The sequence below is a fragment of the Momordica charantia genome (assembly GCF_013281855.1).
Source record: "Momordica charantia cultivar OHB3-1 chromosome 5 unlocalized genomic scaffold, Mcharantia_2.0 BLBB01000005.1, whole genome shotgun sequence".
NCBI lineage: Eukaryota > Viridiplantae > Streptophyta > Magnoliopsida > Cucurbitales > Cucurbitaceae > Momordica > Momordica charantia.
Genome location: NW_028275163.1, coordinates 11,679,679 through 11,705,050, shown reverse-complemented (window position 1 = coordinate 11,705,050; position 25,372 = coordinate 11,679,679). Strand labels below are relative to the sequence as shown.

The 25,372-nt window shown below is 36.9% G+C and overlaps 1 protein-coding gene and 1 long non-coding RNA gene across 3 annotated transcripts; both read right to left on the bottom strand.

The window, feature by feature from the left end:
* Positions 1-200: 200 nt before the first annotated feature.
* On the bottom strand, positions 201-17,107 carry LOC111023963 (5'-adenylylsulfate reductase-like 5). 2 transcript variants are annotated; one of them, XM_022301494.2, is made up of 4 exons: positions 16,732-17,107; positions 6,983-7,161; positions 1,299-1,423; positions 201-992 (listed from the first exon to the last, which is right to left on the bottom strand). In XM_022301494.2, exons 1-4 carry the CDS (start codon positions 16,903-16,905, stop codon positions 568-570), a joined length of 903 nt encoding a protein of 300 aa, XP_022157186.1. In that variant the 5' UTR covers positions 16,906-17,107; the 3' UTR covers positions 201-567. The 2 variants fall into 2 exon arrangements, with proteins under 2 accessions (XP_022157186.1, XP_087979863.1); XM_088123737.1 differs by lacking the exons at positions 201-992; positions 1,299-1,423; positions 6,983-7,161 and adding an exon at positions 7,170-14,780 and having other exon boundaries at positions 16,732-16,872.
* Positions 17,108-21,931: 4,824 nt separating this feature from the next.
* Positions 21,932-24,327, bottom strand: LOC111023965 (uncharacterized). The gene is made up of 2 exons (XR_002603244.2): positions 24,154-24,327; positions 21,932-22,430 (listed from the first exon to the last, which is right to left on the bottom strand). It is a non-coding gene; the product is annotated as an uncharacterized LOC111023965 (long non-coding RNA).
* Between the last annotated feature and the right edge of the window lie 1,045 nt (positions 24,328-25,372).

The following is a 25,372-nucleotide window of genomic DNA, read 5'->3' as shown; positions in this document are numbered from 1 at the left end:
GAATGTGAAGTTCTACTCGAATAAAGCTTCCTGGATATTTCCAAAGATTTTAGTGACAGTTGCTTGTGAACATGGTATTCTTCAAACCTATCTACAATTAGTTTTCCATGATTATGTAAATCCCTTGGAAGATTTTTTTTTAAAAAAAAAAAAAAAAAAAAAGTGGAGCAAGTTTTTACACCTCTAATTCAGAAACACCATGAAAGGGAATTGAGATCAGACCAACTTTATAATAATTATACAGAAGACATATTTTGGAGCTGTTAACAAGAATGTTCATACAGTAACTAGTGTTGTGTAGAGATGTTCTTTCTTCCAAGACAATATACAACAAAGGGAAGCAATTCTCAAATTTACAAGCCTGTTTTTTTCCTCCCTACGTATTAAGAAATGAAAAGGAAAAGAGAAACACGAGACAGAGAACTCAATTGAAGGACAAAACCGACAGCCATATGCGTAGATTAATAAGATATATAAGGACGTGTTAGTGAGACAAGGTTACCCAAATTCCATGTGATATGTGATTCCCCATTCTCAATTTTTACAAGATTGGGTTATGATCAAAAACTAGGTAGAGCTGGTTGATGAAGACTTGCCCAAGGAAACAGAGGCCAAAGATGATGCCCAAACCCTGGCATTCCGGGCACTCTCGTGGAAGCTTCTGGTTTTGCTAAGTCTTAACTTGGCCCAAACTCTTCTCAGATCGACTATCTGAAGAACGCGCCCCATTATCTGGCTCGTCTCGCCGAAAACTTGCAGGTTCAAATTGAGAGCATGGGAGACCCAGTATGCTCTTAGCCGAGATGACATCTCTGGGAAAATCAGCAGTGCCACTCTCAAACAAAGGAAAATCATGGAGAACACCAAGTAAGGTTCCTTTTTCACTATTTTATCAAATGATGAACTTTTCAATGACTGGATGACTAGTTTTGCACCACCTCCTTGGGTAATAATCGGCTGATAAACATCATAATGTTCAACTGGCTCCATTCCTGAGAGCACAAAATGTCAGGTGAACGAACAAATAGATGTACAATCCACAACACTTTTTCCACTTTTAGATAAGAAATACATGACAACAAATTGAAAATAGTCGACCCATAATTTACAATCGAGCTTTCTACAGCTCAGTCCATGATTACTTTGACGGTATTTACTTTGTCGGTATTGAACTTTGCCTTCTCCACCCCCTCACCCCATCATTTTGATTTGTGAGGATTATCATGGGGAAAGGAAGAAGCCAGCATTATAAATTAATCTCAGTTGAAACAAAACCAGAACACTTGTTGGAAACTTACCTGTTATTCTCTGATAGAATTGAACAATGGAAGAAATTTTTTTTGGACCACGATAATGCACCCTTGAAGTCTGGTTTAGAATTAATATAGATGGTAAGCTATAAATCCCATATCTTGAGAAGACACTGCCAAGAACATGTTCACAATAAATCATTAGGAACTGACAGTTGCATCTTTAACAAATAACAATTAACAACTAATTAAGAAGAGATTATAGATCTAACAGCTTCAAGCATTGTTATGCTAGAACAGTGATTTTCAACATCTAATCAGTCAACTAAATGCATCTTAAGATTCATAATAACTGACCAACAAATATACATTTAAAAGAAAAATCATTTAAATAATGCAACAATAATAAACTATAACCAAAAGAGTCTTGATCGTCTTCTTTCACATTACCAATTATCAAATTCAAGCAAACAAAAATGAGGTCAATACAATATTTCTTTCTTGCATCAGGTCCCATCCCGCAAGTTTAATCCAAATCAAATGTATGGATTTATTCCACCAAAAAAACGAGGCACTCCAGGATTTGTCTGGCAGGTTTTACATGGCAGGGTTAATACTTTTGATTACATCATGAGGCAGTCTTCTTTTCTGAATGGTGCAGATCTTGATCAAAGGACCTTTGTATTTGCCTGTTCGCTTCATCATAGACTTTTTGGGTTTGCCTTACTCACGCGATGTTGGAGGAGGCTCTCCATCACCCTCTATTTAGGGATAGGGGTTGATTTTTGTAACAGACGAAATTCTTTGTTGTTTTATAGGGTTTGTGGAATGAGAAAAAATAAGATTTTTAGAGGAGTGGAGAGATCTTGGGAAGAGGTGTGGGCCCTTGTTCAGTTTTCCGTTTCTCTTTACCGTCTTTGTTGTACTGTTGGGTTTGTGGAATGAAAGAAACAATAAGATTTTTAGAGCGGTGGAGAGATCTTGGGGAGAGGCATGGGCTCTAGCTCGGCTTCACATTTCTCTTTGGGCACCACTATCCAAAGTTTATGGTAATTACTCCCTAGAATATCGATCTTGCTTGATTGGAATCCATCCTTTTAATTTGGCTCTTTTTGTTGGGCTGTTATTTTATATGCCCTTTTGTATTTTCATTTTTCTCGGCTTTTTCATCCGGAAAAAAAAAATAAAAAAACAAAAAGCATCCCAACCAACAACAATACAGTTGTACTATCTTGCAGAGACACTGGAGTTCAAAACTCCTTTCTCTGAGGGTCGCCCTCATAAAGGAAGCCAAAAATTCTTCACTGGCAACCCCTCACACAAGAATGATCAGTGTATGTCACCACACTATAGACTTCACATTCAGACTAGATGCTTACTTGAAATTTTTCAACACTTTAAAGAGGTTGCTTTTTTTTTTATAAGAAACAAACTGATTGTATTCAAAATCAAAGAGAGCCCAAAACAAGGCAAAGAGGTTGCTCACTAGCTAAATTATTGAGTTAATCCTTTCGAAGCTATTCTCTCGGATATTTGGTTGGGAAAAAATCTAGATTTTTTAAGACAAGTCTTTTGATTGGGTGGACCGTTTTCAGCTCCTCAAGATTTGAGGCTTCTCGGTGATTTTTTTTTTTTTTTTAACAAGAAACGAACTTTTCATCGATGAATGAAAAAGAACATAAGATGTTCAAAGATAAAAACTCCCAAGGGAGTGAATAAAAAAATAACAAAGGGACTTATTAAACACAACATTAAAAGTTCAAGGACCTATTAGACACAAAATTGGAAGTTCAAAGGTCTATTAGATACTTTTTAAAGTTCAGAAGCATATTCGATACAGAGTTCAAAGACAAAACTTGTAATTCAATTTTGATTTTATTTATGCTCCTTGCTTTTTCACAATTCTTAAAGCTCCAAAAGCGGTTATTAATTAGATGGAAAAGCTCTTGAGGGACTTTATTTGGACAGAGGGAGTGATAAGCAAGGCAGCCACCTTGTCAAATGGAAATGGACTGCTTTGCCTCAACAGTATGGAGGTGTAGGCGTTGGTTATTGCTTCTAAACTGGCTATGGAGATTTGCTCATGAAGATTCCAACTTATGATGTAAAGTGATTGCATGGATATGTGGATTACAGCCTCTCGGTTGGTTTTCTAATGCGGCTAAAGGTTCTGCTTGTGGGCGGCCTTGGGTGGATATTGAGAAGAATAGACAATTTTTTTGTGAATATGATCATTTTTACAGCGTCAAAGGTAAGGTTTTGGGAAGGTAATTGGGCTGATTCCTCCCACTTTCCTATCTCTTTCCTGATTTATATTCTTTATCCTACAAGAAAGGGGTTACCATTGCTGAATTTTGGGAGGAAGTTCACAAACTCGGAATCTTGGTTTTAGGCGGAACTTTTTTGACTGGGGGATTCTAGGTGGGTGGCCTTCACTGAGAAAATTTCCAAATCGGGCTTGGTAAGGATTATTTGGTGGAAAGCGGACATTTCAGGCATTTTTTTTCAGCAAAATCAGCTTTCTCCTCTCTGTCAGGCCTTTGGCCAGATTGAATTCTCCAGTGGTTAATACAATTTTTCTTTTTTATATAAGAAACAAGAGAAGGGTGTTAATTAATGAGCAGGAAAAACCCAAAAGGAAACAACTTAGAGGCTGAGGGTAGATAAAACCCTCCCCAAAAGCTATACAGTCAAAGCTTTCCAATAGTGTAAAATCAACTGTAGACCGTAGTAGACCGTAATTACAAAAAAACTGTAATTACAAAACAAAAAAAACTTCTTGTGGATTGAAACCCACCAAGAAGCAACATGCTTAATATTCACACAAAGAATCCACCAGCGGTTAATATGATTTGAAATTTTAAAGTTCTAAAAAGGGTCAAATTATTCCTTTGGTGTCTGTTTTATAGAAGTGTCCACACAGCGGAAAAACTCCAAAGACATTTCCCTAGTTGGTCCTTGTCCCCTCCTGTGTGCGGTCTCTATTGTAGAAATGATGAGAATCTGGCTCACATTTTTTTGCACTGCCCATGTTCGGCAATCATTTCTTCCAAACTGGGTTTCTCGACTTGTAGTATGCCTAAGAAGATCGATGACTGAATGCTGCAATTTTTTTGGTGGTGCTCTTCTTAAGGGTAAAGTTCAAATCATATGGAATTGTGCAGCTAGGACATTATTATGGCTTCTTTAGAGATAAAGGAAAGGTAGGCTTTTTGAAGACAAGAAGTCCAATGAAGATTCTTTTTGCCTCAGTGTACAGCATGCAGCCTCGGGGTGGATAACAAACCACAAGAAATTCTTTTGTAACTATAGCTTTAATATGATTGTCAACGACCGTGAAGCAACTATTGTTTAGTTCTCTTAATTCTTCTCCAAGTCAGCTGTTTTTTATTTTTCAATAACAAACCAACTTTTGTTAATAAGATTGAAAGAACAAGGCGCCACAAAGAAACAAGGTCAAACCAACCAAAAAGGTTTAGCTGTTTTTTAGAACAATTGAAAATTATTCTTCCTTCGAAAACATGAGTTGGTGAATAGAAATTTCAACAGCTAAAGATCCTCCAATGGAAAAACCCAAAGAAAAATCAAAGAACTTGCAAAACCCCCCGGTTGGTGAAAATAAAACAAAGCTCATAGCCGCAAATGAACTTCACTAACATACCCAAAAGGAGGAGCTGAAAACAATATACTCCCAGAAAGTAAACATGTTCATTTCCATATCTTGAAAGAATCTTCTATAACTCTCCAACCAAACTTCCCATAAGATGCATCTCTAAGCCAAAGGAATTTAGATTTGGCCTTCAGGGAATTATCGCTAAGCATAACTAAACAAAAACTACAGAGTTGAGAAGGATCACATTCTGATTGAAAACCTCCAAAAGCTCCATCTAAATTTTAAGTCAGAAAGGCATCTGAGAAAATGATTTACCGTCCACTAGATTTGCACAAGCAAAACCAGTAGGGCAGATTTGAAGACCAGGGAACTTGCAACTTATTGAGAGTGTGCAAGCCTCCAAGTGCAGAACTCCGCAAGAAATTTTTGCCCTGTTCATACATACCTGTCGCAAATGGGTTTACAAATATGAGGACCAAGAATGGGAGCTCCTGCATTAGTGATACCCTTAAAAGAGGTATGAAAGAGCAATAACTATAGGTGGTCCATATTTTGGAATCTCCCATTTCAGTGAGATAATACAAGGATAAGCAAGACATCACAGAGACGGTTCATGACCATCCAAATTCCTCCTTGAAATAGCTGACTAGAAACGGGATTGATTGTCCTGAACAATCAGCCACCCCATTGTTCAAATAATCTACAGAAAGCATAGGCTGAGAACCCCACTAGTGATTCTTCCAAAATCTAAGGGAACAACCGTTGTCCACCACAAAACTAGATCTTTCCTGCATGATACCTATGAAGCTCAAAATAGTTCTCTGTCTCTAGGGACTAGAACTAACATATGAACAAGAGCCCAGCCACCAACTGTAGTAAAAAAAACACCATATTTACTCACCAGTCACCACTACCTTATGCCACAAAGAACCTTGCTCCTCCATAAATCTCCAGAGCCTTTTGCAAAGGAGGGTAATGTCTTGCTATACAGATTACTAGTACCCAAACCACCAAGATTTATAGGAAGAGAAACTATGGTCCAACTAACTAATTGGAAACCCATCATCCATGTTAGGTCCTCCCAAAGAAATTTCAAAAGATCTTTCAGCCGCTTAACTGATCTTGTTAGGGATCCTCAAAACCGACAAGAAACAGTTAGTGATGTTGTAGAATCTCTTGAATAAGTGCCTTCCCCTTTTCAACAAAACTTCCTCAAAATTCTTTGTTCTTGTTAAGACCCAACACCTCATCAAGCAGGCCTAGAATATTACTTAAGAAAGAACAGCTCAGAAATCTGAATAACATAACAAATTTTCATATTCTTTAAAATCTTTTTAGAAGGAAAAACCTAATCAGCCTTCCCTAACGACATCCTTCCACCAATTATCAAGAGAAGCAACAGAAGAAGAAGCTTGATGAAATCACATGATTTCAAATTTCATCAAGAGGGGCACCATTCAAATATACAAGAGAAGTGATCTGATCTGGATCCGGAAAGCTAAAAGCCTTTGAATCACTAAAGGGTTCATCCATCCCATTCATTGGCCACAACCACAACAAGAAACCAACCGATGGAGGACTCTACGGCCCTCTCTCATGTTAGACCAAGTGAAATGTCCATTAGTTTATTTGGAGGGAATGTTAAAAAGAGAAAGGTCATCAACATTCTGGTCATTAATAAGCTTAAGAGTTACACATATTAAAGTCATATCTCACATATAAAAACCTTTTGACATTTTCTTTATCTAACATAAACATGTTACATGTTAAAGAGTCATAATTATACTATTTTCTATGAATATATATAAGGATTTTGTAACACATACTAGGGTTATACTTATCATTATCAGTAAAGTTGGTAACATTACTCAAAAAGAGTATGTTGGCCAAGGTTACTAAAATATTATTCTTAAAATTGAAGAAATAACTAACCATACAACATGTCAAAGAATGAGGATTCTCCCAGAATGCATGCAAATGCTCCCAAAAGTCTGATAATTCCCCCCACCTCACCACAAACCAACCCAACCCAAGAAGAAGGGGAAATTGGGTAGGGACTAAAATTTTAAGAAGTTAGCAAAAATGATGAAAATGATCTGTGGACAATATAGCTACTTACCTTGGCATTGCTGAAGATTGTTCAATCACCAAGTGTTCAATTTCAGGAAATATTGAATTGAGGGTGTCAAATGCAGGAAGCATCTCAAGGGAAAAGGGACACCAGGAGGCATAAAAGAGTACAGCAACATTTCTGGTCGGCTGGTTGGAAATAATTCCATCGAGGAAATCTCCGTTCACCTACAGATCATAAAAGAAAGAGTTAAGACAATGTACAAACCATTTGTCAATAGGCATTGGACAAGGGACGTAAATAACAACTAAGAACGTTTCAAGCACTATTTTCTCGGGAAAGATAACTATAGTGCGAATGTAAAGAAACTTAAAGAATGTACTGAACAGCTAGGAAGGATAGTTATATAATTACTAAATGACTATGAGTGCTCTGCAAATAATGTGGCTTTTGCAAAAAGTGAAATGAAAACATTAAATGTCCTCAATTGATTAAGAAAACAACTTTTCTTTCCCAACTCATATTCTAAATATCACATTTGGCCTATTAACACGTATAACGACATAAGCAAATTACAAATTCAGACTCCACCAATAAGAGAAAAGTAAACTCGGTATTATTTAAGAGCAAAGAAATACGACTATGACCTGCATGCAAAACATTTCCCCACTAAATTTACTAAAGATAATTAATTATGAAACGCCCAGATTGTTGGTAGAAGAGGGAGGGAGAGAGAAAGAGAGATTCATAAAGATGCCTGAAAGAACAACAACAGCAAAAATAAGAAAACAGGGCCAGAGGCCAACCAACTAGAAATAATAATGAATTATGAAAAGCCAAATTTTCAGCAACACGAGAGGGGGAAATATCTAAACAAATTACAAGTAAAAACCCAAAGGGATCACTTGAAGGGAGATAAGACCAAATATCTTCCCAAGATAAGAATCTTATCAGCCACAACAATCTACCCCCCTTTGGAGAGAGAGTAAGTAATAATTGCAACCTCCACATCCAAAAGCTCTTTATTTCAATACTAACATATTCAAACGTTCTTCCATCCAAGAGATTATTTTCTTCAATAGAATATGTCAACTATCAACCTAATGTGCATGCCAATTACTAAAATAAACTAGTCCAACTACCAAAATGAATTAACAACTCAACTCAACTAACTAGCAACAAAAACTTAACCATCAACAAACTCAAAATAAATAAAAAAACAAGCTTACACCTAATCCTACTAGGTCACAAAAAATCTAATCAAACATAGCATGACACATCCTCAACAAAGGGGTGAAAACAACTAAAAAGTACATGATTGGAATCAATATGTAGAAAGGGCAGTCGGTTAATATGATCATGGTCTTCTAATCATCAAAACCTTCCCTGCAAAGAAAGCACCGTTTGAGTACGAAAGATCAATGATGAGGACCTTTGAATGAAAATCATGGTGTTTATCCTCCCACATAAGAAACTAGCCAAGAAAAATATTTAATCTTTTTCAAGATTTTAATTTTCTATAACTTCATGAAAAGGAGTGGTCGAGAAGAAGTCAAAATCAAGCAAGAAAAGTGAGGCTTGTAAGAAAACACTCAAAGAACCCAACAAACTTGTTGGATAATTTTCTATAACTTTTTTTTTTTTTGGATAAAGAAACTATTTCATTGATATATGAAATATGAGAACATAAGGCCCAAGAAAAGGGCTACAAAAAGGCTCTCCAGTTAGACAAGAGGGAGGCATAACTGTAATGATGGAAAAGAGGGGAGCATTTACACCAAGAGATAACCAAAAAAACTATAGATTCAAAAATGAGGTGATGTGTACGCTCCCTATCTTGGAAAATTCGCTGATTTCTTTCTGTCCATATCATCCACGGTAAAGCTCGGACAAAATGATGTCATAGGTAAAGTTTCTCCTTTTTGAAATGGTGACCATTGAGGGTATAATCGAGGAGCTTTGAGATATCTGTGGTCAATGCAGTCGACCAACCAAACAAGGAAAGAAGCTTATACCATAAGTTTGAGGCCAAGTCACAAGTGACAAAAATGTGCCCGATGGTTTCACCATGATGCTTGCACAAAATGCACCGGTGTGGGGAGATACTCATGAAGGGCATACGTCTTTTGGAGCTTATCCTGTGTATTTATAGCATGGAGACTAGATTCCCAAAGGAAGAACTTAATCTTTTTGGGGTAGTGGTCCTTCCATATGGTTCGGTACAGAGAGGGTGAGACCTGGGTTATTGTTGACCATGGGTGAGACCTGGGTTATTGTTGACCATTGTATGTCTTTGATGAGGGAGGAAGTACTAAAATGCCCATTTTGTTCCAATCTCCAGATGATAATGTCCCTGTTGGATGTGAGGCAGATTGTGGAGAGATTGTGGAGAGAGATGTCAGCTCCATAATCTCTTCATCCTTTAGATGCCTTCTAAATTGGATGTCCCAAGAGTTGTCTATTGAAGACCAAAAGTGTTGTACAGTGCCCAATTTTCTATTGTGCAAGGCAAAAAGCTGGGGGTATGTGTTGCAGAGGGGTTCTGTGTTGAGCCAAATATCTTTCCAGAATCTTGGGAGGGAGCCTATACCCACTTTGTATGCTATTCTGTCAAAAAACAGTGGCTTATGGTTGTCAATGTCCCTCCACAAACCCTTGGTTCGGTTTGGTAGCTGGTTTCGGTGGTCTGTGATGGCGTATTTTGCTACAATAACTTTCCTCCATAGGGCAGATTCCTCCATAACAAATCTCCAGCTCCATTTGGCAAGAAGAGCCCTATTTTTGTCTTTGATGCAGCAGAGACCAAGCCCCCCTTCTTCAATGGGCTTCTGGACTTGTTCCCATCTGACTAAATTGTGAACCCCCGTGTTGTTGGCGCTCTTCCACAAGAAATTCCGCATGAGTTTTTCGATGTCCTTGGCCACTTTTGTTGGGATGTAGAAGATAGATAAAAAATAGGTGGGCAGATTGGTTAATGTGGCTTGTATGAGGGTGAGCCGTCCCCCTTTTGAAATATGGGAGTGATCCCAAGAGCTAAGCCTTTTCCTCACTTTCTCAATGACTGGGTCCCAAAAGGATGCTGTTTGAGGTTTACCGTGGAGAGGTAGGCCAAGATAAGTGGTGGGCCAATAACCTTTTCTGCAGACAAATCTGGATGCCAAGGATTCAATAGCAGATTCCTCCAGGTTAATTCCGAAAACTTCTGTTTTTTGGAGGTTGGAGTTTAGTCCAGATGCTTCTTCAAAGGATTTGATAATGCCGAAAAGATTTGTTACCTTAGTGTCGTCCATGGTAGAGAAGAGAATAGTATCATCGGCAAATTGGAGATGATTTATCTGTAAAGGCAGAGGCTGCCAAGAGTAAAACCCTCAATGATATTGTTGGTGGCTGCGCGGGTCAAGAGTCTACTGAGGCAATCCATAATAAGAATAAAAAGGAATGGTGAGAGAGGGTCACCTTGCCTTAGTCCCCTAGTGGCCTTGATCTTGCCTCTAGGTTTCCCATTGATGATGATCGAGAAATTAGCTGATGAAATACACCCTCTAATCCATTTTCGCCAACGTGTCCCAAATCCCTTTGCCTCAAGAATGCTGTCTAGGAAATCCCAGTCAACTTTATCAAATGCTTTTTCAATATCGAGCTTTATCACCACCCTTCTTTCGAGTTTCCTTTCCCATGCGTCAATAAGTTCATTGGCAATAAGTGAAGCATCCAGAATTTGTCTATTAGCAACAAAAGCAGATTGGTATTCAGTTATGGTAAAGGGAAGGACCTTTTTTAGCCTCTCCGAAAGGACTCTCGCTATAATCTTGTACATACAGGAGATCAAGCTTATCGGTTGATAGTCACTGACTGTCCGAGCATCAACTTTTTTCTGGATTAAGCAAATATAGGTCTCGTTGAGGCTAGCATTAATGATTCCATTCCTGAAGAAGTCTTGGAACACTCTCAAGATATCTTGTTTGAGGATGTTCCAATACTTTTTGTAGAATTCGGCGGTGAAACCATCTGGGCCTGGGGTCTTATTGATTCCAAGGTCCTTGACTGCTTGCCAAATCTCTGCCTCTAGGAAAGGAGCTTCATGGAGGTCTCGTTGTTTGAGGGATATGGGGTCCCAATTTAAGGATGATGGTAGTTGTCTGGTACCATTCTTTTTGGTGTACAAATCTGAATAGAATGATACAAATTCTGTCTCAATCTCTGCATCATTCACTAAGCTGTTGCCATCACGGGACAGTAACTCAAGGATAGAGTTCTTACGCCTAGCAGCCACCACCCTATGGAAAAAACCCGTGTTCAAGTCCCCATCTTTCAACCATTTCACTTTACAATGCTGGTGCCAATGAGCCTCTTCAGATAAAGCTAAGGAGAGAAGTTGTGCTTTTAGTGAGGCTCTATGGGTGATTTGTACAGCTTGTATGGTGCCATCCTCCTCCAAGGAGTCTAGAACGGCCAATTCTGATAATAGCTGCATCTTTTGGCTCTTGGCATTTCCAAAAGTCTCGCCTTTCGAAGCTCTAATGATCCCTTTAAGGCTTTTCAATTTTTGAATGAAACCATGTCCAGGCCATCCTCTCAACGGGTTATTAGTCCACCAATTAGTCCACCAACTTTTGATCAATGGGAGGAAAGAAGCATGTTGCATCCAAGCGTTCTCAAAATGAAAGGGAGAGGGGGCCCGCCCATTGGTTTATTCCAAAGGATAATTGAATCGGGAAATGGTCGGATGTTTCCCTGTCCAAACGATTAACCACGACGTTAGGAAATTTTGTAAGGAAGGATTCAGTGCATAAGAACCTGTCTAGCAATGATAAGTGAGGAGTATCCCTCATGTTTGACCATGTGAAGAGACCATTGTTAAGGGGAAGGTCTATCAAGCTGGATTCAGCAATGAAGTTGTTGAAGAAATTCATACTACAAGTGGGTCTTCTGTGTGAGGATTTTTCAATGGACCACTGAGTGACATTAAAATCACCTCCCAAAAGCCAGCCTTCATTGCAAAGGAAGGAGAGATCCTTCAGTTCATCCCAAAAAAGACCACGGTCTCTAGCCTTAGATGGGCCATATATTCCTGTCAACCAAAATTTAAAACCATCAGCGAGGGTGATAAGAAGTGAGAGGGAGAAAGCTCAAATTTTGATATCCTCCACAGTAAGGGCCGGGTCATTCCAAAGAATGACGATGCCACCAGAAGCTCCAATAGATTCTTTGAAGCCCAGGTAATATTTCTCGAGCTCCAGAGAGATTTAACAAGAAATCTGTCAACTTTGGAGATTTTAGTCTCTTGTAGGATAGCAATGGTAGGGTGGTGTTGTTGAATGACACTCTTCACATGGGCTCGTTTCTCCTTTGAGCCAATACCCCGAACATTCCAAGATAGAATATTCATATAACATTAGATGGCCCACCATTGGTAAGGGAGGAGGAGGAAGGGCCATCGTAATGGATGGATGAATAAAGCCCAGCTAGTTCTCTGACATATTTGGTTTGTTTTTTCTGGTCTTGTGATTTTTTAGGGGTCTTTGTGGGAAGAGGTAGAATGCCTAAACCCACAGAAGTTAACCAGGGTACTACAAATTGGAGGTAAGTCGAGGGATGAGTCTTGTGATCAAAAAAGGGGTAGGATGAGGGAAGGGGCATGATAGATTCATCAACTGGTTGCAGCACGTTCAATTCTTGTGTGAGGTGTATTTCGGGAGGGAAAAGTAGAGTAGGTGAGAGGGTTAAGGGAGGAGAGAGAGGGGGGAGGGTGGCGTGTGATGATGGATAAGGGCTAGAGATGTAATTTTCAGAATCTGGCTCAGAGGGGAGGGGATTTGTAGTCATTTTGTTCCCAGACACGAGGAACGTCTTTTTTTATGCAATCTCAACAGGTATGTGGGGAAGGTTGTTTAGGGTAATAGGGTTTGGGGGTGGGGACAATTTAGGATTAGGATTAGGTGGGGTGATAGGTGGAGTGTCAGAATTGAGTGGGAGGATAGGTGTAAGGTCAGAACTGGGTGGGGTATCCGTTGTGTAATGTGTGGCCCAACTGTAAAGTTTCAATTAAAGGCCCATCACAATCTTCCAAAATTTCTTTCCCTTTTAAGCTTTTTGTTCCCAGCTCCAAGGAGGGTTTTGTTCGTAGGTCTGTGGATTTTGCCAGAAAGGGGTTTGATAGGCTGCCCCTAACATAGCTCATACTGGGAACTGCTGGCTGCTGTGATTTGTCTGTTACACAGCAAGAGAGGCTGTCTGGTTGTGAAGCTCGAGGGTACGGACCTAGGAGGCCGTCGCCACCGATGTCCGGTCGATGATCAGGTTTTTCCGGTGGCAAAACCCCATGGATTCCGGCTATAAAACTAACATAGTGTTCTGTGACAAAAAAAGGGTCAATCTGTATGGTCGGTTGTACCTGCTCGTCCCCGTCTAAAAGAATGGTCTCCGGTATAAAACCCGTGGCGTTCTTTTTGACTCGGATAGTGGCTTCCATAAGATCCAGTCTTGAGAGTCTTTTCTTAGACGCCTCAATGTATCCACCACATTTATTGCCGATGAAGTAAAAAGTTTCTTCATTCCACAAGTCCAGAGGTAGGTTTCAGATTTTGATCCACCCTCCATAAGAGGGGACCACGAGGGAGGCTAAGGAGGCCTGGCTATTCCATGGGGCAAATTTTAAGTGGAATAAACCCACTTTGTACCAACCAGTAATGGATGATAGGATCGAGCTTGTTCTTTGTCTTAACATTTGAGAAGTGCCCTATCTGCTGCAAATGGGTTAACAGTACAAAAGTGGCAAATGTGGGCTTGTAGAGCTCTCATGATTTTAAACCATTCATCATGAAAATTCTTCCGGAAGACAATGATGGAGGTGTCCAGATTGGTATTTGCGTGTGGGTAGCTCTGCGATGTGGTCTCCTTTCGAGAAAAGTTCCTCTGTGGCTGGAAATTTGTCCTTCTTTAATACCTCACAGAAGGATAACGGGGTATTGGTTTGTGTCTGGTTGGTAGGGGGTAGAATATGCACAGGGTTGGTTGTGGATGCAGGGATGGATGGTGGAAGAGTCTTATCAGAGAAGTCTTTAATGATGTTGTGGAAAGAAATCCAGCCTTTTCTGTTTTCTCCAACTGGGACAAAGATTTTGTTGATGCTTCCATTATTATCCAGCTTAGCAATCTCAGCTAGGGTGCCTTTTCTGTTGGATGTCTTTTCAACCCACAGAGTCTGTTCATCGATCCTTGTTTCCTTGAAGAACTTTTGATTGATGGGCAAGTGTATGAGTGAAGCAAAACATGTTGAACCCATGTGACTGAGGACCAATGGATAGAAAGGGAGAAGGACTTGTCTTTTGTGATTTCAGTGAGTTTGACACGGCTGCCTCTGTATCTGTTGTGCACAACAACAGAAAATCGCTTTCGTTCTATGGTAGTGGTACGAGCAGAAAAGGTGTTCTTGAGAGACATGGTTCAATGGTGGGGTAGCTAGTGGAGACATGGGGAGGGGGGTGGGGGGTCAGAGTGGGTGGGTGGAGCGGTGGAGAGGGAAATGGAGAGAGAACCCATTTCCAACACTGATAGACCTGATAGATGGTTGTTCTTAGAATTTTGACGTTGATCCATAACACCTAAATGAATTTTTTTTTTTTTTTTTTGTGAAAGAAACAATTTCATTGATATATGAAATTACATGGAGCCCATATAAGGGAGTACAAAAGCCCATAGATGGGTTACAAAAGGCACTTCCAATTGGACAGGAGGGAAGTGTAGCTATAGTAAAGAAAAGAACACCTAAATGAATTTAGAACACACATATATAGGACAAAAGTGAAAGCACCTCCGCAACAGCATGAAAGATGGGCGTTGATCCCTAACACCCAAATGAAGACAAAACACACAAATGTAAGATAAAAATGAAGCCAAATAGACAGCCTCCCTATCATTCAAGGCTCTTCTAAAGTGAAGATTATATGAAGAGAGCCTCAAAAGAAACCAAACAAGAACCACGGCATCTCTAGCAAAAGACCAAGTTAGCCGAAGGATAGAGGGAAAGAAGAGTAAATGAGACCATTGTGTAGCGAATGATCCTTCCAGAACTAAAATTAACTACCTTCGTCCACAAAGGGGCAAATGGAAATTAAAAGAGTGCAAAAAACATGAAATGGCTTGTCAAGGATTCACAAAAGTGCTAGCATTATCATCAACAATTTCAAAGTTCCACACATTGAATTGACTCCCATATTCACTCATAATGATCAAGTGCCACAAAATAAAGGGAGGGACCTATCCATTTAACAAGAGCAAAATTTATGCTAGCAAGATTCCCAATCCACGAGCTCCTCCTTACACAAGGTCAAAATCATTACCCACTAAATCAAATGAGAACCCTCATCTCTTCCACTCCTTCCCAAAAATCCCAAAAAAAATCCCCATAACCTTTTCTACTATGCTAACAACAACGGTGTACAACTTCAAAAGGGTAAGGAGGAGGAATATCTAAATTAGGGTAAGCTTCCATAGCCACTGTCCATGAAGATTGCTCATTTGATACTAGTTATTATGAGATACTAGTTTTGAGGAGGGGCGCTAGTCATATCATTAAGTGGAGCATCCTGTCCCTACCTTCGAACAGCGAGGTCTTTGCACCGGTAACCTTAAAAGTTAGAATGTAGAAGTTATAAATCCACGTCCCAAACTTATTCCTAATCATTGGGTTTCTTGTAATAAGTTGTTAAGAGCTTTTCATCTTCTATGGATTACCAACAATTAGGGCTCATTTTTGCAGTTGATTTTTTTTTTCCATTTTCGTAGCACCTCTAACTGGTTTGGCTTTTTTTAGTATGGCTGATTTCTACCTTCATATGCTTTAAAAATTGGTGTTTTCAATAATTAGGAATAAGTTCGGGACATGGATTATAACATCTAGTTTGTTCGCTCTCTCCAAAATTTTTGTGTAATCATAGTTCCTTCTGATAACCGCCAATTAGAATAATTGTTTATAAGCTCGTTTGGCTTGAAAAGTGTTCGTTCTCCCTCTCGGTACTTATCATTCTATTTCTAGTAATGAAAATTCCAGCTTATATCTAAAAAAAATGCCAAAACAGAAAATGGATAAATCTAGCCAAAGGACACGTTCTACTTACCGTCATCTACACGGAGTTTCATTCAACATATTTGTACCCAGGTCCAGGAAATGAAAGCAGATAGTACCAATGATCCATAAAAGTAACTTATTCACAAAAAATCTACTACCGAATAAAATCATATCATGCTTAAAAAGTTCCTTTAGAATCTAACTGACAAACATTATGACTGTCCTCACTCTCCCAAAAAAAAAAAAAAAAAAAAAAAAAGACAAAACAGAAGTTGAAAAAATTTACAAGGACTGCATCAATCACATTCTGATCTGATCAGAATTTTTTATGCAGAACAAAATCCAAGAACAAGTTAATTTGAAGTTAGGAATTGATCTTAAAACGTGGGTCGGCATATTGCACAAGATAGAATCAAAATCAAAAGTTCTCACACACAAAAAATACGGAAACAAAATGATCGCACAGGTCAATCAAATCAACACCCAGATACGAGAATAAAAATCCAAAACCCTAGAAGAAACTAACGCAACCCTTCCCTCTATTCCGTTCCTCGATTTTAAAAAAAAAAACAATAGATTGCGAATAACAAAATTCCAATCCCGGTAGCAACAAAGGGCTCATCAAGAAAAAACAGCAGCCAAAACTCATAAAACAGAAATAAACAAAGAAGAAATTAAATTGGGGAAACGACAGAAACAAGAGAAAGAAAAGGAAAAGAAATCGTACCTGAAGAGATGGGGTGGGGGTGGCGGAGGAAGGGCACTGCGATCGAAGAGCATGAAGGAAGAAATAGGGGTCGCCGGGGCAGAAGGATGGAGAAGAAAAGGCCAATTCAAAGGAAGAGAAAACAGTGATGCAAGCGAAGAAGAAGAAGAGATGAGTAAACACAGGAGAAGCCATGGATGAAGAACAGTGGGGAAAGGGAAATTGAATAGAAAAGTGAAGCAAGAAGAAGGTTGCTGTGCTTGCTCCTGCTTCTGCTTGGCGTTGTGTGTTGTCGGCTGTCTGTGGCTTACGCTGTTTCCACGCCTTCCCTTCTTTCCCTTCTCCCTTTTCCACTTTTAATTCTCTTCTTCTTCTTTCTTTTTATTCTTGTAAGAATGGAATAAGCTTCCATATCCATCAAAATCAAAGTTAGATTTCAAGACAATGTTGATACTTATTCGGAAAGAGTTATTCTTGTGAAATTATGGAGCAAAATGAAAAGTCACGAACAACGAGTTGGACAAAATATAAAATTGGAAATGGAAATTGAAATTGAAAATGAAAATATGAATTTATAAAATAAAAAAAACAATTTCTCTCCAATTTCTCTCTAATTTCTCTTGGAAATTTAACAAAGTTTTCCACCAAAATCCACTTGAATTCTCACTACCATTATCCATGAATTGCCACTATTTATAGGCAATTTATAAAACCATGAGATGTTACATCTGAACACTAATAATAGATAGAAAATAGACACATGAAATATTGAGAATTAAGCACCTGGATATGGGTCAAGTTGACACTTGGAGACACTAAGCAAATGGAAGAAATTGACACATGGGGTTAGGGGTATTTAGACATCTCATATTTTGACACCTCGATTGGGCATCTAATTTGGATAATGTTCATAATACTCCCCCTTAGATGCCCATTAATTATATGAAATATGTCTCGTTAAAACCTTACTAGGAAAAAAATCCAGTGGGAAAAAAAACTTAGTGAAGGAAAAAGAGTACATCTCATATAATCTAACAAACTCAAAAGAATATAATAAATTATGCTCCCCTCATAGAACATCACTTGAGATCTCTAAACCGCCATGTTCCAATGTCGTGTACCAATCTTTCAAAGGTTGCAGTAGGTAACGCCTTTGTAAATAAATCTACCAGGTTATCCTTCGAACAAATTTGTTGAACATTAATGTTGTCATTTTCTTGATCATGAGTGTAGAGGAGCTTAGATGAGATATGTTTTGTTCTATCCCGTTTAATATATCCTCTTTTAATTTGGGCTATACATGTTGTGTTATCTTCGTATAATATCGTTGGAAGATTATTAAGAGACAAGCCACATGTTCCACGAATGTGTTGAGTCATTGATCTCAGCCATACACATTCTCGACTAGTCTCATGAATTGCAAGAATTTCAGCATGATTTGAGGAGGTAGCTGTTATGGTCTGTTTTACTAATCACCGTGATACAGCAGTTCCTCCACATGTGAGCAAATAACCTGTTTGAGATCTAGCTTTAGGTGGATTAGATAAATATTCGGTATCTGCATAACCAACTAGATCAAAATTTGATTTATTTGAATAAAACAAGCTCATATCAGTCATTCCTCGAAGATAGCGGAATATGCGCTTAACTCCATTCCAATGTCTTTTTGTTAGAGAAGAACTATATCTCACTAATAAATTAATTGAGAATGCTATGTATGGTCTTGTATTATTAGTAAGATACATAAGTACATCAGTTGCACTAAGATATGGTACTTCATGACCAAGAATTTCTTCATTATCTTCTCGAGGTCGAAAATATATCTTTCTTCACATCAAGTGAACGAACTTCCATTGGAATGTTCAATGGAGGTGCTTTGTCCATATAAAATCTTAAAACTTTTGATGTATAAGTTGATTGATGCACAAATATCGCATCTGCTAAATGTTCAATCTGCAAGCCAAGACAAAATTTTGTTTTTCCAAGATCCTTCATTTCAAATTCTTTCTTAAGATATTCTATTGCCTTTGAAAGCTCTTCAGAAGTTCCAATTATATTCAAGTGATCAACATACACAGTTATAATAGTAAATCATGACTGTGATTTCTTTATAAAAACATACGGACAAATTGGATTATTTTGATATTATTCCTTCAACAAATATCCACTCAGGCGATTGTACCAAATTCGTCCTGATTGTTTTAATTCATGTAATGATCTCTGTAACTTTATTGAATACAGTTCTTGAGAACTTTGATTATATGTTCCAGGTACCTTAAATCCTTCAAGGATATATATATATATCATTATCAAGAGATCCACATAAATATGTTGTGACTACATCCATAAGATGCATGTCAAGATTTTCAAAAACAGTCAGGCCAATTAAATATCTTAGTGTAATTGCATCCACCACTGGAGAATATGTATCCTCATATTCAATATCAGATCTTTGTGAAAAACCTTGTGCAACCAGTCTTGCTTTATATGGTGTGACCTCATTGTTTTCATTTCTTTTTTCTTACAAATACACATTTGTATCCCACAAGCTTAACGCCTTTTGGTGTTATGACTACTGGTCTAAAGACTTGATGTTTTGAAAGTGAGTTTAATTCTGCCTGGATTGCTTCTTTCCACTTAAGCCAATCCTTTCTTTGTTGACATTCTTTGATAGATTTTGGTTCAGAATCTTCACTTTCGGATATAATGTCAAGAGCTACTTTATAAGCAAAAATGTTGTCAATAACTGCATGAGTTCGGTTCCATCTTTTCCCTATCATGATGTAATTTATTGAAATCTCATTATTATCTTCAGGTACTTGACATTCCTCGGTATTTTCATGAGTAGTCATGTTTAGGTTTTCTTTTAGAATATCTATATTCTCAATCGAGTCATTTTGATTATTAATTACTTTTCTCTTTCGAGGACTTTTATCTTTAGAACTTATTGGTCTCCCACGCTTCTGGTGTGTCGCAGACTTATTAATGACAACTTGTTGTATTGGGATATCAATTTTTGATGGAGCATTTGCAGCCAGAATATATGACTTAGTCACTTTCTTAGCATCTATAAATGCATCTGGTAATTGATTTGCTATATTTTGAAAATGGATTATCTTCTGAACTTCAAGTTCACTTTGATCTGTACGGGGATCTAAATGAGACAATAAAGATGCATTCCATGTAATTTCTTTTTCCAACTTCTTAATTCCTCCCCCTAATGTTGGAAAATTTGTCTCCTTAAAATGACAATCAGCAAATCGAGCAGTAAATACATCACATGTCAAGGGCTCAAGATATTTAATGATTGATGGGGAATCAAAACCAACATATATTCCTAATCGTCTTTGAGGTCACATCTTAGTACGTTGTGGTGGAGCAATGGGAACGTATACTGCACATCCAAAAATTCTCAGATGGGAAATATTCGGCTTTTGACCATAAGCTAATTGTAATGGAGAATATTTATGATAGGCTGTTGGCCTAATACGTGCAAGTGATGTTGCATGCAAAATAGCATGTCTCCATACAAATGTAGAAAGCTTGACTCTCATAAACATTGGTCTAGCAATTAACTGCAGTCATTTTATAAATGATTCGGCTAAACCATTTTGTGTATGAACATGAGGTACAGGATGTTCAACACTTATCCCAATTGCCATACAATAATTATTAAATTATTGGGATGTAAATTCACCAGCATTATCAAGACAAATGCTTTTAATTGTATAATCAGGAAATTGTGCTCGTAACTTAATTATCTGAGCAAGTAATCTTGCAAATGCAAGGTTTCGACTTGATAATAAGCATACATGTGATCATCTACTCGATGCATCTATTAACATCATAAAATATCTAAAGGGTCCGCTAGATTAATTGGTCCACATATCACCATGAATTCGTTCTAAAAGTGTAGGCGATTCTGTCCCTATTTTAGTTGGTGATGATCTAATGATTAATTTACCTTGAGAGCAAGCATCACATGACAATTCATTAGATTGAAAAATCTTCTGGTTTTTCAATGGATGTCCATGTGAATTCTCAATAATTCTTCTCATCATTATGAACTCTGGATGACCCAATCGGTCATGCCAAATAGTAAATATATCTGGATTTATGAACTTCAGGTTCATTGTTGCATATGTTTCAATTACTCGTATATGAGTATAATATAATCCAAAAGATAAAGCAAGTAGCTTTTCCAGTATATGTTTGCCATGTGAGACAATAAATATAATATAGAGATATTCTATATTATTCTTGTTATCAGTCTCAATATCATAATCATTGCAATGTATATCTTTAAAACTCAATAGATTTCTCTTTGATTAACTAGAGAATAATGCATTATCAATTGTAAACTTTGTTCCTCTAGGCAAAATAATATTTGTTTTTCCAAAACCTTCAATCAAGTTTGTAGAACTTGATATTGTATTGACTTTTGCTTCTAGCATTGTTAATTTGGAAAAATATTTTCTACTTTTCAGTATTTTGTGCGTAGTTGTACTACCTGCCAAACACAGATCTCTATTGCTCATTTTCGAGTCATCCAATATATGAAAACTGTCCTTAATTCTTCATTAAAAAAAATAATTACAATAAGAAGAAGAGAAGAAAAAACTTGAAATACAAAAATCCAACCTTAGTTAACATAAACATGAAAGATAGATGAAAGAATTCAAAATCAAATGAAACATTTGCTATTTCATCCATCATGCCAATTTGTTCTCCAGAAGTTTAAAGAAAATCTGTCACATCCAAATTAATTAGGTTGGCGGGATCAAGTATATGACCATTATGATATGCAAGGTTTACCTCCACATTTTTTTCCCTTTTCTTTTAGGGAAGCCTGATAGAGATCTATCAAGTGTTTCGACGTACGACAAATACATGCCCAATGATCAGTCATTCCACATCGAAAACATTTATGTTCAACATTTCTAGAACTCTGATCCAGTGGATCTTTTCCTTTATGATCATTATTTCGTGTGGTTGTTTTGAAATTTGGATGATTATAACGACTACCACGAAAAGAATGATTATTTCTTCCTCTACCGCGGTCACGCCCTCGACCACGGCCTCAACCTCAACCATGATTACTAAAATTCACAATATTTGTTTCAGGGAATGGTGTTGTTCCCGTTGGTCGAGATTCATGATTTTTCATCAACAACTCATTATTTTGCTCAGCAACAAAAAGACATGATATGAGCTCAAAATATTTCTTAAAACATTTCTCTCGATATTATTGTTGCAAGAGCATATTCGAGACATGAAAGGTAGAGAATGTCTTCTCGAGCATATCTCTATCAATAATTTTTTCTCCACATAACTTCAATTTCGAACTGATTTTAAATAATGCAGAATTATAATCACTTACTAATTTGAAATCTTGAAGCCTCAAATGCATCCATTCGTATCGAGCTTGAGGAAGAATAACTGTTTTCTGATGATCATATCTCTTTTTCAAATTTTGTCATAATACACGAGAACCTTTTATTGTCAGATATTCCATCTTCAATCCCTTGTGGAGATGGTGACGAAGGAAAATCATGGCTTTTGCCTTATTTTGACTCATCGTTGTATTTCCTTATTTGATGGTTTCTCCCAGATTCATAGCATCGAGATGAATCTCAGCATCCAGTACTCATGACAAATAATTATTGTCATTGATGTCAAGCGCAGTAAACTCTAATTTGGTGAGATTTGTCATTGTAACACTATCACAAAGAAAAAATATCTGTATATTAGAAATTTGATATATACTAAGCATGAAAATAAAAAGAAAATCAAATAACCTACCTTTTAGAACCTATATTTAGGACCTACCTTTAAAGGGAAAAATGGCAGAGAGTCGTGCTGATAATGTCTTGTAAAATTATGGAGCAAAATGAGACATCACAAGTCATGAACAACGAGAAATACGAGATTGGACAAAATATAAAATTGGAAATGGAAATTGAAATTGAAAATGAAAATATAAATTTAGAAAATAAAAAAACAATTTCTCTTCAATTTCTCTCTAATTTCTCTTGGAAATTTAACAAAGTTTTCCACCAAAATCCACTCAAATTCTCATTACCATTATCCATGAATTGTCACTAGGCAATTTATATAACCATGAGGTGTTACATCTGGACACTAATAATAGATAGAAAATAGACACATGAAATTTGAGAATTAAGCACATGGATATTGGTCAACTTGACACTTGGAGACACTAAAGAAATGGAAAAATTTGACACATGCGGTTAGAGTTATTTAGACATCCCATATTTTGTCACCTAGGTTGGGCATCTAATTTGGATAATGTTCATAATAGTCATAATATTTTGGTTTTTGGGCTGACTAACTTTTAGGAAGGGATATTATTTTTTATCTACTTTTTTCAAAATTTATATTTTTAATCTTTGTTGACATCATCGTGAATAACAAATGACCATCACTACCCTCCACTGAATTTTTAGATTTTTATCTCTTATTTGAAAACAATACATTTTCTCTCTCCGTCCTCTCACTCTCATCTCTCTTTTTTCTCCTTCCATTTTTTCTCTCCACCATCTCCCTTCTTCTTCTCTTTTTTTTTTTTCGCTTGGGTTTTACAAAACACCCATTTCATTTTTTTCGTTTGGGTTATACATAATCTTCCACCTTCTTCTCTTTTTTCGCTTGAGTTTTACCAAAAAACTCCCATTTCAAAATCTTCCATCTTCTCATTTTTTTCACTTGGGTTTTACGAAAAAACACCCCTTTAAGATCTTTCATCGCTGAAGAAGCGATTTCCAGATCTCGCTTCGGTGCTCTCTCGCTGTCTCTCGCTCTAGGCCATTTTTTTTCGTTTACGTAATATAGGGGGAAAGATACAATTCAGAATTTTTTTTAATTAAATTTTAAATTTGATACTTTAGGGATGAAACAAAGTGAATTAAATTTTAAATTTGAAATCCAATCGTGACTAAAATTAGGAGATTAAAGGAGAGATTTATTTCCTATTTCAAATTATTAGTTCAATTAATTAAGGAAGAAAAAAAATTAAACAAATTTGGATTGAATTTCAAATTTGAATATGAATACACTGAAATTAAGGAGATTGAGGAGAGATTCAGATTTTGTTTACCTTAATTCCAATTTTCAAATTTTTAATTAAAAATCTTTAATCTCTAAATTATTTGTTAATCATTTTGAATTTGATTTTGACCAAATTGTTTCGAATTTTATTTATTTACTTTCTATTGATTTAATTTTGTTTATGATTTTATTTAAATTAACCAAATTTTATTATTATTACTATTACTATTTAGATAAACGACATTTTTGATGGAACTCTTAGACATGCCCAGCGGAAGCTAAGGATCATAATACACTTAATGAAGCAATTTAACTAAAATAAGCATGCTTGAAAAAATGATTAAAAAGGTAAAGAGAAAGAGATTAACTTTATACCTTTGACGACCTCCATTATAACTTCTTTTCCTGACTCAATGGGACCACCAACGACAAATTCGTGCTATCCTCGGGTTGATGAACACGGTTGTGGGCCGAATTTTGAGTGAAAACAAAGGGAAAACACTAATGGCTAGGAGAAGACAATAGAAATTTGAGTGGAAAAATTCTACACTTATACAAAGAAGCATTAGCCTTATCCAAGTGATCTTCATCACCTATATAAAGACCAAATGCATGCAAAGACAAGCCTTGCATGCCTTCCACTTCAAACTCCACTAGCATGTAAAAGATAGGTGTCATTGCCTTGAAGAAACACTTCAAAAACCACTAGTTAGTGGGAAAACTAACTTGATTTTTTAAATAAAACTTTGATAAAACTAATTTTTATAAAAACAAAAATTGAAATATCAATTTTCTATTAAAACAAAAACCAAGCCAAATAAATATCTCATATTAATTGGTCTTTGACACCTAAGTTTGATTAATCACATTAATCAAATTACAACTCTTTTTCATGCTTTGAACTTATTTAAAACTAATTTAAATAAGTCATACTCTCCATAATAATTAAATGTCAATTAGATTATATATTATATCTCATATAAAATACAATATTCCCTTAAAAACCGAATTTGAACACTTCAAATTCGGTTTTTAAGGGAATATTGTATTTTATATGAGATATAATATATAATCTAATTGACATTTAATTATTATGGAGAGTATGACTTATTTAAATTAGTTTCTTCAAATTCTTGCTTCACCAAGTTCATCAATTTTATCCTTTATGAGCTAGCATGGAGACCCGTTGGACCTATAGATCATGGGCTCCAACGATTCGAGACTAACTGGTCAAACTCTTTAACTTAGTTAATCAACATTCGTTAACTAACAGGACTGTCCACTATAGCCTGTAGATGCACTCCCCTCACTGTAGATATATTTGTGTCCATTCGATATAACCGTCATCGGTAAGTTGATCCTTCACAGACCGTTTGTAACCTCAGCTAGGTAAAAAAAACTGTTTTACCCCTGAGTTACATCTTTTCTCCTTAAGTACAACTATCCCTCTAATGAACAATTGATTTAGGATCAAATCACTAAATCCAATTCCTCTCGGGCCAATGAGAGGATGAGGTCCCTTGTTCAAGACCCGGGATCAACCCTTAAGGGAACACCCTCTCTACTATCCGTAAATCGGGTAGGAGTGAATTCC

Coding starts and splice junctions, on each gene's coding strand:
- LOC111023963 (XM_088123737.1), bottom strand. CDS start 11,579: ATGCAACATGCTTCTTTCCTCCCATTGATCAAAAGTTGGTGGACTAAT.